Source organism: Neodiprion fabricii, chromosome 2 (genome assembly GCF_021155785.1).
Source record: "Neodiprion fabricii isolate iyNeoFabr1 chromosome 2, iyNeoFabr1.1, whole genome shotgun sequence".
Taxonomy (NCBI): Eukaryota; Metazoa; Arthropoda; class Insecta; order Hymenoptera; family Diprionidae; genus Neodiprion; species Neodiprion fabricii.
Genome location: NC_060240.1, coordinates 18,752,748 through 18,769,538, shown reverse-complemented (window position 1 = coordinate 18,769,538; position 16,791 = coordinate 18,752,748). Strand labels below are relative to the sequence as shown.

The window sequence follows — 16,791 nt, the reverse complement described above, 5'->3', positions numbered from 1 at the left end:
CATAATTTGTATGTATTTTCCGAATCACAATCAAAGATTTTGAATTTACAAATATTTTGACATTTTATCTCCTTTGTACGCACATGTGCAATACTCTGTACTATGAAAATAATAATCATAATAATAATAATAATCATGATGATGATGATGATGGTGATGGTGACGGTGACGGTGACGGTGACGGTGACGGTGACGGTGACGGTGACGGTGACGGTGACGGTGACGGTGACGGTGACGGTGACGGTGACGGTGACGGTGACGATGACGATGATAATGATAATGATAATAATAATAATAATGTATAACAATAATAAAAACTAATTCAAATAAAACTAAAATTAATAATAAAAACTTGTTGCCACCTACACAGAGACAATCCTACGACGTAAGAACGCGGACGGCTGCCTGACGTAACGCAACTGACGGACTGCCGGCACGGGACGGACGGACGGACAGACTGACGAGACACACACCGACAGAGCTCCCAGCTAGAAGTAATATCACCATAGTTCCTGGCTGGGAGCGTTGCACAGGAGGTGGCGGTTTAGTGGGTAGGCCACCCTGGAGTCCCACATCCGCGCTAGCCCGTATGACTTGCGCGAATCCGTAACTTGGATTCCGCAACTCCTCGAAAAAAAAAAAAAAAAAAAAAAATAATAATAATAATAATAATAATAATGGATGCACAAGGTAAACAACGAATTACCTCAGGTGGTAGCCCCAGCACAGGGGAAATCCACCCTGGGTTCCGATCGGGTGAAAGCCCCTGTGGCCCATGGCAGCGGCACGGATTCTGAGGGCCGCAAATTGTGCAAGGACTAGGTGACAAAGACGGTAACAAAGACAGCGGACAGGACGATACTGGGACACCAACGACGAGACAGGACGGACAGCGTGTCGAGCACGGGCAGCGGAGCGAGTTGCGCTTCCGCTGTATCCGGGATCGGCACGAAGACACGAATTACGGACGATATGGACCTGACGGACCTATTGTCACTGATCCACAGTACGGCGACAAGGATGGCCGAGGCAGCGGCCATCCAAAAAAACATGAGTATGTCCGTCAAACTGGGCATAAAGACCATTCTCGAGGCTGCCGACGTTGCGCTTAACAGGCGCGCTAAAGCAGCCCCGAAAGACCACAAGACGGACAACGAGACGACGGAGACGGACGTTGAGACTGACCAACGGACACAAAACACTCCGCGGACAAAACGGAAACGGGAGGCGACTGGAACCACTCCGGAATCCTCTCAAAAGAGGGCAACGGTTGTGAAACCGGTCGCTGACTGGCAGACAGTCACAAGGAAAAACAAGGAAAAAAAGAAACGGAAGACGCGGACGGACGAGACGAACGCGACAACGGACACGACAGCCGGGGCTGAGGGGCGCAGAGCGGCTCCCAAACATTGGGGGACGGCGGTGCTCGTCAAACCCGGGAACGACACGACGTACTCCGACATCGTAAGGAAGATACGGACCACGGTCGATCCTGCGAAGAGTCACGTTAAAGTGACGACTCTCAGGAAGACGATGAATGGTCTGTGTCTCCTGAAGATAAAGACAGACGCCAACGGACGAGACGACTTCCGACGCGTCCTGCAGGACGCGGTCGGCGACGCAGGCAACGTCAGGACCGGGACCTCCAGGGTTCAACTGGAGATCATGGATCTTGACTGTGTCACGACCAGACACGACGTTATACAGGCACTGCGACGAGAGACGGGACGAGACGCGGACTTTGGGGTCCATATCTTCGGTCCGAACCGGGCGGAACAGTTCATGGCCGTATGCGACCTAGAGTCGCAAGAAGCCAGAGCGCTGCTCGACCGAGGACGGATCGGGATTGGATGGGTAGCTTGCCGCGTCCGACCACGACTGACGGTGACGAAATGCCACAAGTGCCTGGGATACGGGCACACGAAGGCAAAATGCAAAAATACAGACCGGACGAAGTGCTGCAGGAAATGTGGCGAGACAGGACATTACGCCTCGGACTGCAAAAACAGACCGGCCTGCCCACTGTGCGCCGAGGCGGGACACGGCGATGCGGCGCATGTCGCGGGCTCCGGGAGGTGCGCGGTGTACCGGGTTGCGCTGGAGGAGTGCAAGAAGCAGGCCGGAAGACGAACAGGATAGTTCAGGGCAACCTGAACCGTAGTAGGACAGCAGACATGCTACTACCACAGATAGCAGACGAACACGACGCCGACATTCTGATCCTGTGCGAGCCGTACAGGGTGCGACAAACACGGGATTGGATTACGAACGAGACCAAGACAGCAGCTATCTGGGTGAGGGGCGCTGCCCGAGCCCGGATAACCGTTCGTGGCGTCGGGGACGACTACGTCTGGGCTAGGGTGGGCGCTGTCACTTACGTCAGCGTCTACCTGACCCCAAACTGCGCTGCGGCGGAATTCCGGGCGAAGGTTGCGCTCCTCGAGGACGGACTCAGGGACCTGCCCGGGGACCTCGTGGTCGCGGGGGACCTCAACGCGAGGGCGGTCGAGTGGGGCATGACGGAAACGAACAGACGCGGACGGCTGCTGCTGGAGATGGCCGCAAGGCTGGACCTAGCAGTGGCGAACACGGGAGACGTACCAACGTACAGACGGCCGGGATTTGGAGACTCTATCCCGGACGTAACGATGACGACGGACAGAACTCTGCCACGGATAGGGCGGTGGCGGGTGCTCGAGGGCTACACGGCCAGCGATCATCAGTACATCGCCTTCGAAGTGGCACGAGAGACAAGGACGACACGGACGAGGACACGGCACCCCCCGCGGTGGAACGTAGACAAACTCGACGTACTGAAGTTCTCGGCGAAGCTGGCGGCAGCGCCGGCCCCAACTACCGACGTCCCCCCAGAGCTGACTGGCCGGCAAAGGGCGGAAAGACTAGCGGACGAGACGGCCAAACTGACGACGCGGCTGTGCGACAGCACAATGCCAAAACGACGGTACGGACGTAACAGACCACCACAATACTGGTGGACGGACGAGATAGCCGAGCTGCGGAAGAGTTGCCTGACAAAACGACGACGGGTTACAAGGGCTGGAGGAAGACCCGAGAGGGAAACCCTCCAGGCCGAGTACAAGACTGAACGGAAACGACTGACGTACGCCATCAGAGACAGCAAGACGCGATGCTGGAAGAAGCACTGCGAGGAGGTGGACCGCGACCCCTGGGGTGCCGGTTACAAGATTGTGACCGGTAGGCTGGGGGCCCGGATCCCGCCAGAACTCAAGGATGCTGAAACCGCACGACGGATCGTCGACGGACTGTTCCCGACGCACCCGACGCGTACGGACGCGACAGACGACGACGAGACGGCGGCGCCCCCCGTCTTCACCGCCGAGGAGCTCGTCGGAGCGACCAAAGCGATGAAGAGGGGTAAGGCGCCAGGACCGGACGGGGTACCGGCGGAGGTTCTTCGGCTGATGGCGAGCCTGAGGCCGGAGATACTTCTCGACCTCTACAACACGTGCCTTACGACAGGGACATTCAGCGACCGGTGGAAGGTGGCGAGGTTGGTCCTTATCCCAAAGGGTAAGGGTGACCCCAGCACGCCGTCGGCCTACCGGCCGCTGAGCTTACTGGACACGACAGGGAAACTGTACGAACAGCTTCTGCGACCACGACTTACGGACGCGATACGGGACGGCGGAGGCCTCTCTGACCAGCAGTTCGGCTTTCGGAGGGGTCGATCAACGATTGGAGCGATCCAAGAGGTGGTTGACTCCTTCCGGTCGACAGACAGACATTGCCACGCTGTGCGACCCGTCGCGCTGCTGGTGACACTTGACGTTAAGAACGCCTTCAACTCGGCCAGGTGGGTGGATATCCTAGGGTCGCTGAGAGGCGACTTCGGGGTCCCGCTTTACTTGCTCCGAGTTGTTGAAGACTACCTTCGGAACAGACGACCGACGTACGAAACGACCGAAGGCCAAGTGACGCGACGGATCACCGCGGGGGTTGCCCAACGTTCCATACTAGGATCTGACTTTTGGAACGGGATGTATGACAGCCTGCTCAGACTGGAGCTCCCACTCAGCGTTCACCTGGTCGCTTACGCTGACGACGTGGCGGCAGTGATAGTCGAGCGAACTCCAGATCTGGCACAATACGCACCAAACCAGACAAAGAGACGAGTCGGACGGTGGATGACTGACCACGGACTGCAACTCGCGACGGAAAAGACAGAACTGGTGCTTCTCACTAGGAGACGAATACCGACCACATTACGCATGACGGTCGGGATGGACGAGATCGAGACCAGAGGGGAAGTCAAGTACCTGGGGGTGACCCTGGATACGAAGATGACCTTCTGGCCTCACATACGACGAACGGCTCAGAAGGCGGCTTAAAGGATAGCATCTCTGAGCCGCCTGATGGCAAACACAAACGGACCGAGACCGGGGAAACGGAGACTTTTGATGTCGACGGTGAACTCGATCCTCCTCTATGGTGCGGAGATCTGGGCAGACTCCCTGAAGACTGAGAAGTACTGTCACGTAATGACGACGGTACAGAGACGAAGCGCGTTGAGGATCGCTTGTTCCTATCGGACGGTCTCAGCACAGGCCGTTCTGGTGGTGGCAGACGTGATTCCCATAGACCTTCTCGCGTCCGAGCGCAAGAGGGTCTACGGAAGAGACGCGGACGTGACCCGACGGGACGCGGCAACGACGGAAAGAGACGCGACGATATAGAAGTGGCAGCAACGGTGGACGGAAGAAACGACGGGAAACTGGACGAGACGACTCATTAGGGACCTGAGACCGTGGATCCAGAGGTGGTTTGGGGATGTAAATTTTTACGTCACCCAGTTTCTGACGGGCCACGGTTATTTTAGACGGTACCTACACAACTTGAACCGAGTACGGACGCCCAACTGTACGTACTGCGGACACGAACGAGACGACGCGGAACACACGTTCTTCGAATGTGACCGCTGGACAGAACTAAGACATAGACTGGAGACGGTCGTGGGGGGCATCACTCCCGACAACATTGTCGGGGTGATGCTCCATAGTACAGAAAGGTGGCAACTTGTTGAGAGACAATCCTACGACGTGAGAACGCGGACGGCTGCCTGACGTAACGCAACTGACGGACAGCCTGCACGGGACGGACGGACGGACAGACTGACGAGACACACACCGACAGAGTTCCCAGCTAGAAGTAATATCACCATAGTCCCTGGCTGGGAGCGTTGCACAGGAGGTGGCGGTTTAGTGGGTAGGCCACCCTGGAGTCCCACATCCGCGCTAGCCCGTATGACTGGCGCGAATCCGTAACTTGGATTCCGCAACTCCTCGGAAAAAAAAAGATAATAATAATAATAATAATAATAGTAATAATGAGAATTATAATGATAATATGCAATTTTGCCATACGATTATTACACATTTTATTTTTTGGAAAACTTTTTTTTATTTTCAGAAAACTTTTTTTCACTTTCGGAAAACTTTTTTTCGTTTTCAGAAAACTTTTTTAACTTTCTGAAAACTTTTCTCGTGGTAAACGAATATATATGAATAATTGCTCGATATACTAACAATAAGAAATAAATAATTGTTAAGTATATGAATTCACATTTTTAAATCCAATAAATATCGTATTGATGGTGGAACGTTTCCGCCCGATGGTGAGTCGTCCGAGGCGTCAAACATCAAATATTTACATCAATTCTACGTCTACAGTTTTATCATATAGCTATTGGGGGGCTGGGACAACCCCCCAAGGAACGCTGTCGGTCTGTCCAGGTATCAATTGCCGCTTGTCATCCTGCCAACTCAGAGCCAATTTTTTTTGTACGATAGTGCTAACTTCGTGTTTTTTGCTGCGTATTAAACACTGTGGAGGAGTCGACTCTTGGTAAGCCGTCAGACAGCGCTCATAATCATCAAACGTGATGCTATTTATCGATGAATTTCTTACACTCTTGGCGCGCTTACTCACTTTTACGCCACTGTTATATTTTTCCCCATCCTCACACATCGTAGTAAACGTGTACAGCTTTGCTTGCAGTCCCATAAACTTTGTCATAACTTTTCCCCATCCTCACCCATCGTAGTAAACGTGTACAGCTTTGCTCGCAGTCCCACAAACTCTGTCATAATTTTACCATTATTTTCATCCTTCATATTAGCCCCAGTTGTTTTTTGTTTTTAGGGGAATACCATTCACATTGTCGGGCGTATAGTCAGAGGTATGAAACATTGTATCTACATCACGTTTGATGATGTCGTAGATATTAGGCACATTCAATTGATAAATAAGGCTGTCCGTGTCGGTATACATCAATTTAGCTTGTTTATTCGAAAAGGTGGTTTTAATATAATTATAGTGGAAATCGTAGAGGAAGATTTTTGACAGACCTAGAATTGATGCACCGACGTAAATAGGTTTGGCGAAGTGAACTTTGACACGATTCATTTCAATGATAACCATATCAGTGTCAAATACGGTGCAGCTGTGAAAGTTTGCTCGGGCAATAAGCGTCCTCGCACCCCCTCTTCCCTCCCATTTTGTGACCAATTTGACATCTTTATGATTTCGCACATTCTCCACAGTCTCGCTGAACACAGCGTTATTCATGAGTTCGTAAAAGTTTTTCTCAAATTCATTCCTAGACCGCTTTCGCATGTCTGTGTTGAGAATTATGTAATGCTCGAGCCATGGAGATTGTGCAAACTTTAAAACTCTGTGCACTTTCGTTAATTTCAATCCTAAACTCAAACACTGCTTCAAATTTCTATGGTGAAATATATACTTTGTTTTGGGGTGAAGGGTGGTCGCGAGTTTGGCATTTTCACTATCTGGACGAGCAAAACGTTCGGGGCAAAGAGGTGAGTCTTTGTGATCATCGTGGAGTTCCACAGGATAGTCCAAATCTACCTCCAGAAAGTAACCGATCGGCGAATCGTCCGGATGGTTCGTTATATCGATGTTCTGATACTCCCACTGGAACGAACCGATTGGCAAATGCACGCCCATAGCTGCACCGTACAGATTATTCACGTCAAAATACGTGAGATACGATTCCGCTTTGTTTGGATCATAATCCGTTTCCATGAATCTATTATTGGCCGAAGCGTGTCGATTAGAACTTTGTGCTATGCCGCCTCGAATGGCTCTTTCAATAAACAACAACATTTCAGGGTTGTCTGAAAGTTGCAAATTTACATTAGTATGCTTGAGCATCGCGTCAAAAGCAAGTCCCGGTGCAGTGTAGTGGTGCAACGGATCCAAATCGTATGTTTTGAAGTAGCTAGCGCGGAAATTCTCGAAAATATCGGCAAGCAAAAGAACATCGGTCTTTAAATATAAATCTGAATAGTCCCCCAATGACTCTGAATGAAATTCCCTCCAAACAGTTTTCGCGTGCTCGTAATCGGCGTCCCTAATATTTGAATTGGTGAGATGAGAGTAGAAATGCGTCTTTGCAGGTAATCGCGTTTCATCGAGTTTCCTCAAACAATCGACGTATTCATAGGGAAAAACGCCTTTGCGGGTCATCAAACTGAACTGAGTCGGGTTATTATAAAATTTACGTGTTATGCGTTTATCGGTATCGGTCAAATATGTGGAAAGTTTATCGCTGCTGCTAGCCATAAATCGGAACGAATCGATGAATCTCAAGTGCATCATTGTTTCATCGACGCGTTTCGTGAAGGATATATATTTTTCCTCATTTATGGGTATCAGTGTAATCTTACCGGGGAAAGTTGACGCGAGGGATTTTATTAAAAAGTGAGAATCGTAACCGGACAAATTGTGGAAAACTATCGGAATTGTGTGCGACTCTCCGAAATTCAAATTACACCTATTATGAGCAGGACCACGATATTTACCCGTGAAGTGACAGTGATCGTAACACTTTTTCTCCTCAGGGGTAAACGGTTTTTCGCAAATATAACAATTCTTTGCGCGTATTTGATGATCGCGTTGCACTTGGGTAAGAGCCTTCAGCGGAATTATGTTTTTGATGCGTGACTCGACTTGAATTGATAAATCCATAAGCTGTTTCATAAACCCATCTATGCAATCGACACCGCGTTTACCGTGGAACTCCGATGCTGTCTCATCGTACGCGCAATGTCCGTAGTACCCCACACTGTGCGGGACATGCTTTTGAATTTCACGAGTCTTACGAGTTTCAAATTCATCTACAGGTTCGGGGATTAATATACATTCGAGATCGGCGTGTACGACAAACGTAACGTTGCCTTTGTTTTGAAAATTGGAAAATACTAAATCTTTACACTTGGGAAATTTCATGCGTACTTTATTTAGCGTAATACAATCTTGTCGATGATTGTCGTGGGCATGTTTCATGGTAAAGTGGCACAAACAATTGTCACATAAGAACAGTCGACCATCATGATCAGACAATTGTTTGCTCACCAATCGGGAAAGATCTTTAATCCAAGCAAAGTGGAATCTCGGTGCAAACTCACCAGTCATATCGTCTTTCGGATTACTCTCAACTATTAGAAGATGGATCGTGTCAATGTTTACGCTATGGAAATTTTTACTCAAATAAATTGGCACGATGACGCTTTTATTTGATTTTGCATGATGCAAAAGAGTTTGAGATTCTATACCATATACATTGATGCGCAAATTATTTAATCTCTCAAGATTTTTCACATCATGTAGAGTAGCAGGGAATTTGATACCTGTACAGTCCAACTCGGAAATATAGCGACGATAGTTGTGAGTCCCATCGGTGTTGATCTTGAACGGGTGGAGGGCTGCTATGACGGACCAGAGAAGACATCTTTCGTCCTCGTTTCTCACGTTCACCACCGCTCTCTTCCGTCGAATGTCTTGGGGCAGCTCGATGAATGTTGAAGCCCCCGCGGCGAGAGGCTGGTGGCGATTGATATTTACAGCGATGTTGAGGATCTCAATCATACTCCAGCCGGAATCACGTAGCTCGAAATCTTCCACCTTTGATAGCAGATCACCCCGTGCAAGTGTAAACCAACCATTCATATCGCTCGATGGGAGAAGAATCGCCACGTTGGAGGTGTTGAAACTCTTAACTTCGGTGGAGATCTCTTCGTGCTTTACATTTTCCGATTTGCACGATGATATAAGGTTAACCTTCGCATTTCCCTCCTCGCGCAGTACCAGCTCCAACTTCTTGGTGACGTCGCGTTGCACATCGTCCAGAAAGGCATTTAAATTTTTATGACGGAGATTTGTGATAACCCCCGTTCTGATTTGGCTGGCAAAAGCACTATCCACGTCGTCCCACTGTACACCCGCAGGAGTGGAGATATTTCCATCCGTCACCACTAGGCACTGCGCAACTGCCTGATCTTTGTCACCCGAGATTGCCGGAGTGCGATCATATGTTGGATCCGTATTTTCGTACCAACGGTTGTTCCTCGTTGCATGGAAATATCGCGCAGAACTTGGATATTTGCAATTCCAATATCAGTCCAGTGACTGATGACAGCGTCATTATCTTCTCCGGGTGGTTGCTCTTTCAGCAAATTGTACATCTCCTCCATCTACTCTGCAAATCACATATAAGCTTCGACAGTCATGACTTTAACGGTTATAGGCAACAATTGTATGTCAGAGAAATGAAAATTATAGGCTTTTGACTTGCACGTATCGTGTAAGACTGATGAGTCCGCATCGGATGCGTTGAGCTCATATATAGACCGATAGATCGCAAGAATTTGGGAACGGTGCGCACTGCATAAGCTCACCGCCCACTCCATATACGTCGGTGATTTCAAAACTCCCTAGATGGCGAGTATTTTCGTATTTTCGTTCATCGATAATATCTATCGATAGTACTGATCGATAGTTGTTGTATATGTGATTTCATACGCAGCCGCACTTGAAAACTTGAACACAACCGTCTTGTGTATTACTGCCCGATATGGTTGTAGGGTGACTGTGTAGTGTGCGCAGCATCAATATTCACCCGTCCGTGAGATGACAGCTTGATTGTGTGTGTAATGAAGACCGTTTTGTAGGGAAGAGCTCTAAAAGTGAGGTTAGGAAAAACCCATTGAGTAATCTCCGCTTATTCACTTTGTAGACATCCCACTGATGTTAATGGAATTGTCAAAGTGGAAAGCAATCTTTGAGCGTGCTCTTCCTGAAAAACAACACGCCTGGGGGCACGATGCGGCAGAGAAAGTCGAAAAACCGTAAGATCGATAATGACAATAAACCTTCAATACTCACAAAGAGAAAGAGATTTAGATTTAAATTTATTTGATGTTATGCCGTGGCCTGCAAGAGCCAATGGGCAAGTTCAACAAATGCGTAACAGGATTTGTAACAGAGAATAATACAGTATCTTAGTAGTATAACTAGAAGTAGACATAACATAAACAGGAAGAGCAACAGCAAACTTATAATACTAAATAGATCAGATATAATAGTGGAAAAGAAAATAGAGAGGTACATATGTGAGATTGATCAAGGGCAATGTAACAAAATAACAAAATAACACCTATATTCACAATAATGGGGTAGGGAATAGACTTAACCCAAAAGGGAATGAACGAACTTAGCAATCAGAGCCTCGGCGATTGTGCTAGATTGACGGCTGCTAACTCCAATGCAAAAAGCCGATCGACGAGTTTAGCCTTGAAGACCGCCAGAGAGGAGGATTGCCGGAGTGATAGGGGTAGACTGTGCCAGAAATAAATAGCCGACAGGAGAAATGAATTTCGGTAGCAAGTCGTGCGATGAGCGGGGATATGGAATAATGGTGGGTAATCTGTAATTGCAAGCCTCAAAGAGCGACGTACGTCGGGATCTGATTCGAAAAAGAATTTCGTAAAAAAGTCGGTATAGACGTCAATAGAAGCTGATACAGAAAAGTGCCTAAAAAGTACAGGCGACGATTTGCTACCGACAGTCATTTTAACCGAAGACGGTAAGGTGTAATATGAGTGTCCCTGCGACAGTTGTAGATAAATCGGATGCCACAGTTTACGAGCCTCATTAGTTTAAGATTTTGATGATCAGTAAGGTCGCAATAGACGAGGCTACAGTAATCAAGATGAGGGAGAACTAGAGCATGCACGAACAGTGATTTGACTTCCGGTGATAAAATATTTCTATGTTGTTTTAATTTATGCAGGGTCCCGTGGACTCTGCGAGAGATCTGAGCTACGTGAGCGTTCCAAGATAGATCGGCAGAAATAAACACGCCAAGATTTCGAACTGAGCTAACGTATGGGATACACTGTCCATTTATAATGACTCGTGGAAGATTGTCGTGACATAGTTGGGTAAGATAGGATGAGCTACCAAGGATAATGGCCTTGGTTTTCTCAACATTGAGCTTCAAGCCGTTCTCGGTCGCCCAATCCGACACCGCTCCTGCATCGATACTAACCCGGCCGAGAGCCGAAGCAATGTCGGTTGGGGGGGTATGCAGATATATCTGGAGATCGTCGACAAATACAATATGCATCGTGTGGGTTAGTACATGGCCAATATCGTTGATGAAGATAAGAAAGAGAATCGGACCCAGTACCGAGCCCTGAGGAACTCCTGAATAGTTTGTTAAGAAACTAGAATGTGTGCCGAAGAAAGTTTGGACGGCCTGGGATCGGTTTGAAAGGTAAGAGTGGAACCACCTGACTGCATCAGCAGTCAGCCCGTAACGAATGAGCTTAGCCAGTAGTAAGCGATGATTTATACTATCGAACGCCTTCGAGAAATCGAAAAGGACTAAAATAGTAACGCATCTATTATCAATCGCTTCTCTCGCATCGTCCAGTAACTTGAGCAGGGCCGACTGGGTACTGTAGAATTTACGAAAACCCGATTGATACGGATCTAGTATGGCATTCTGCTCGAGGTAGGGCATAAGTTGACTGCTACTAGCTTCTCAAAGACTTTCGAAAGATGGGCTAGATTGGCCACAGGTCGAGTATCTGATTCGTAGGCAGGTGATTCACATTTTTTCAACGGGACGACATAAGCCCATTTCCAGATCTCAGGAAATGAACTATGACGAAGGGAGCAATTGAAGAGGTTTGCCAGGAGAGGTGCGATCACGTTTAGATGGTCCCGGAGGTGTAGTAACTGGATATCGTCAGGACTCTGACCGAGCGATTTAGTAAGACAGGATGAGAGTAGGCGCACGACTTCGGACTCAAGGACAGGTAAAAACGAAAACTGAGATTGAACCAAAGGTAAATCGTCTTCCAGCAGCTGATCTTACTCATGGGTTGAACAGGGAGGATGGGCATTTGTGATGGAAGTATAAATAACATTTAGTTGGTCAGCCCCGAAGTGATGTAAGGGGGAGGTCAGCGGACACTTTGCTACAATAAGCCCAAGGCGGCCAAGTTAGCGCCAGACGCTCGATACATTGGGGAGATTCGATAAGCGATCATTAAAAGTTGGTAATTTGTTTGAGGACGATTCTTTCGCAGATTTTAGACAGATCGGGGAGGGTTAACCTTTAATAACGGTCTAATGAAGACACGCTTCCAGAGCGATGGGAAGTGACTGAGTCTCAAGCAATTATTAAATAGCGTGGCAAGATGAACTGAGATGAGCGGGAGGGCCTTATGGATTGAGTGGAGTGATAAGCCATCGGGACCGGTAGCGTAGGACAGGGAAGTGGTGGTAGAAATGAGTGATGATACGCTCTCTGGTGAGACAATCGAAAATTCGAAGGACGGCTGGACAGAGGGTCGATCAGTAATAGCCACAATAAATTCATGGCGAAGACAAGCTCTGGAAGAGTTCGAGACATTTGCAAAGAGGGTGTTTAGTTCATTTGGAGAGAAAAAGTTTAGAGGAGAGGACTGAGTGGATTTCGTGAGACCCATATCAGCAAGTTGCTTCCATATTTTAGCCACATCAGTTAAGCTTGTGAGTTTGCGCATATGATCACTATTTTTGGCTTCACGTGAGTCGATAGTGAGATCGTTCCTGAAGTTTCTGTACAACAGAAGCCCTAGGAAGCTGCCAGAACGTTTGGCCTGCTTGTAAAGAGAATTGCGTTTACTGATACGTGACTTTAAACAATCCGTAAGCCACGGTGCGTGCTGTCTGTGAACTTGAAAAGACTGAAAAGGTGCATGCACCTCCAGAGCAGATTTGACCACATCCCGAATAGAGCTCGCGAAATTTTCGATATCCTCGGGAGAAGTGCAATTTATGTGTTGAATGAGACAGTTATTATTTTGAAAATTACGCGAGATCGATTCGAGAAAGGCAGCATCATTAAAACGCTTATAATTACGGCGTGTAATACTGCGATCAATTACCGGCATGGTATCAAATTTATAGACTAGTTCGATCACATCGTGACCAGCAATAAAAGGCGCGTCAGATTTGACGAAGAGGAGTACTTTATTAGGATCATTCACAATAAAAACATCGAGCCAGGTATCCTAAGTCAAAGTGTGATAGGTAGCCAGAGAATCAACGATAAAGAGAGATTGAGCGGAGACTACGTCACGCAGAGACGTGGCTTCGAAGCTGTTGCTGAGGAGGTTACAATTTAGATCGCCGCCAATAATAATATTTTTATATGCAAAGGAAAAACGCGTAAGCACTGTGTAATGTATGTAAACTTCACCCTAAGTGAAGGTATGACCAGGATATGAGATCAGTTCTCATCAGACCTTCGACTAGTGTACATCACTCATCTTTGTATAAAATGAAATAAATATAGGGTGTTATTATCATATAAGACTGTCTATCCTTCTCTGACAAATACCACCGTGGCGACGAGGTAAATCGGTTCGCGTGGAAAATACGTGGCAGATAGGACATGTGAATAAGTGATTCAAATGTCAGGTCAAGACTCTAAAAATCATTCATGGATATACACACTGCGTAAAGCGCAAATTATCGAAGAACTCGAGAAAAGAAACGAACTTGTTCATGACTTGTTAAGCTTGGATATTTTGAGAAAAAAAGCAGAAAATTCTGGAACCGCCTCGACGAGCACAGAAACAGAAAAAAAGATGATCCTGAGAGAAACGAACTCGAAACGGACATTATAGTGATTAAAAAACAAAAAAAAAAAAAATGGAATTTAACTCCAAAATAGACTTTGATCTGGAGAAAGACGACTGGGAACAATTTGTCGAGCGAATGGACTTTTACTTTTTGGCAAACGATGTGAAAGACGAACGGAAACAAAGAGCCATATTCATGACAAAAGTGAACGCGAAAACGTACGCATTGATTCGAAAAATATGTGCTCCGAAAAAACCAAAGGAATTGGCTTTGTCCGAAATAATTAAAAAAGTGACGGAATATATTAAACCAAAAGTGAATGTTACAGTTTTACGTGCACAATTCCGAAGGAGAGTGCAAGAAAAAAGTGAAACAATAGCGCAATATGAAGCCTCATTACAGGAATTGGCAGTGGACTGTAAATTTACGGACCTAAAAGATTCAATTGAAGACCAATTTTTGAGTGCTATAAATGACCCTAAAATCCGTGAAGTGCTTTTCAAGTTAGAAGATTCAACATTGGAAACGGCTTTGAAAACCGCGTTGGCTTGTGAAGAGGCAAAAGTAGCAGCAAATACAGTCAAAATCGTTACCGAAAACTCCGAAAATACACAAGATCTACTACAAATAAAAGATCACCGGCAGCGAGGTAATTCACGAAGGAATTTCGGATATAATAGGACAAAAGAACCTGCGAGGCAACATCAACATACCTCGCGGAACGAACCTCAAAAGAACAGCTCAGGTGGAAATAGAGTAAACAAGGGCTGTAGATGTTGCGGGAAGCCAGGGCACGCGAAAGACAGATGTTGGCATAGAAATAAGAATTGTCAGAATTGCGGAATAAAAGGACGCGTTCAGAATGTATGCAAGAAAACTCGCCAAGCACCTTCAAAGAATCTACAGGATAATCAGGAAGAATCGCCCGACGACGAAAATGAGAATTGGTTTGCAAATATTGCAAATATTAAAAATTGATTTCAAATTAATTCTTTTAATGCATTCAAAGAAAAGATAGATCCTTAATATTTAAATGTTAAGGTCAATAATAAAATTTTGATAATGGAAATAGACGGGGGTGCTAGTATTTCAGTTATTAGTCAAAAAGATTACTAGATAATTTTTCATACATGTAAAATTGAACCTTCGAACTTAAAAATTAATTATTATGATAGAATAAAAACACGTCCTCTTGGAATGTTGAAAAATATAAAAATTGAATTCGGAAAAATAGTAACGACTGGGAATCTATACGTTATGAACGGAAAAGGGGAACCACTTCTTGGCCGTGATTGGTTGTCAAAATTAGGTCTTTGGCCATTGGCATACAACAAAAGGTAGAGAACAAGATTCTGGAAAAACCTTTGAATTCTATTGAAAAAAACGAGTTAGGAACAATCAGAGAACAAATTTTTGAAGAACATGCAAGTTTATTTTCTCCAGGTCTGGATACCTTTACTTAAGGTAAAATGAAAATTGAATTAAAAGAAAATGTAAAACCAATTTATATGAAACCAAGAAGTGTGCTCTTCGCGCTAAAAGAGAAAATAGCACATGAAATTGAAAGATTAGTGAAAGAAAACGTATTGAAACCGGTCGAAGTAAGCGAATGGGGAACACCTATCGTTCCCGGAACGAAGCCCGATGGAAGTGTTCGCATTTGCGGAGACTACAAAGTCACAGTTAACCCTTTAATAATAATTGATAGACATCCCTTGCCTCGCGTCGAGCAGCACTTGATCGCCTAAGCCCAAGGTGGTAACATTTTTTCGAAAATTGATCTAAGGGAAGCTTCTGCACAAGTAGAATTGAAGGAAGAAAGCAAGGACTTTCTAACGATTAATACACACAAAGGGTTACTTCGACCAAACAAACTTTTTTATGGGATAGCTTCAGCACCGGGATTTTTCCAGGAAAAAATGGAACAAATATTTTCAAAAATGAAAAATGTGTACGTTTTTATCGACGATATATATATATGTAAGTTTGTGGCCTGTTTACCCAAACTTATCCATGAAAAACAACAAACACGCTGAACGGGTTACGGAAAGGATAACCAAGAGTGACCATCGCGGAGTCATCGCCTCGGGAGAGAGGGGAGTGATTGACAGGCGCTCGAGACATCCACTAGCATCATAGTGAATGCTCTGTAAAATATATTGTAAATTATTCTTTTTCATCACTGTTAACTAAACCTACATTCCCGATCGTCAAAACCGACATTGTTGTTGATTTAGGTGACTATAAGTGTTATAATTATTTTTGTTATTATTTATGTAATTATTTGTGATTGGTGTTAATATAATGTTTTAGTATCGTTTCTACATCAACCCAAGTCGTTGAGACTCAGGAATTATTATTATTTCCGCAACCCTTTTAAGTTATAAGAGTCACGCTTATAACTTAAAAATCAACAACAAGATGGAGAAGGTCAAGGTCAAATTCCAGTTCGCCGCTGAAGCCTGGGATGCCAAGACGACCGTCATCAAGGTTAAATCCATCCAAGTATTGGAACAGGAACAAATTTTTTCTTTCGAACAAAAAGATCAACCAATTTCGAACCATGCTGAGCTGGCCAAATTACCAGTGGTCAAAGGAATTATCAAAAGTCTGGATAAAAGAGGGAAGCAGAGAAAAACTATCGTCTCACTGGACGCGCATCTGCAAAGGTTATACTTCGATGAGGAGGGTAATGTAGTGTTCAACGATTATTACCTGGAGGAAATAGAAACCCCCCAACCCACTCCAAACTCATCCAGTTTAACAGTTCCGGCACGTGAAACCCCGATCCAATTGATTTCGAAGGGCATT

At 46.0% G+C, this 16,791-nt stretch overlaps 1 protein-coding gene across 1 annotated transcript; it reads left to right on the top strand.

Annotated features, from left to right (window-relative positions):
• Positions 1–4,394: 4,394 nt before the first annotated feature.
• Positions 4,395–4,715, top strand: LOC124174794. The gene has a single exon (XM_046554281.1). It carries the CDS (start codon positions 4,395–4,397, stop codon positions 4,713–4,715), a length of 321 nt encoding a protein of 106 aa, XP_046410237.1.
• Positions 4,716–16,791: the final 12,076 nt, after the last annotated feature.

Coding starts and splice junctions, on each gene's coding strand:
- LOC124174794 (XM_046554281.1), top strand. CDS start 4,395: ATGGCAAACACAAACGGACCGAGACCGGGGAAACGGAGACTTTTGATG.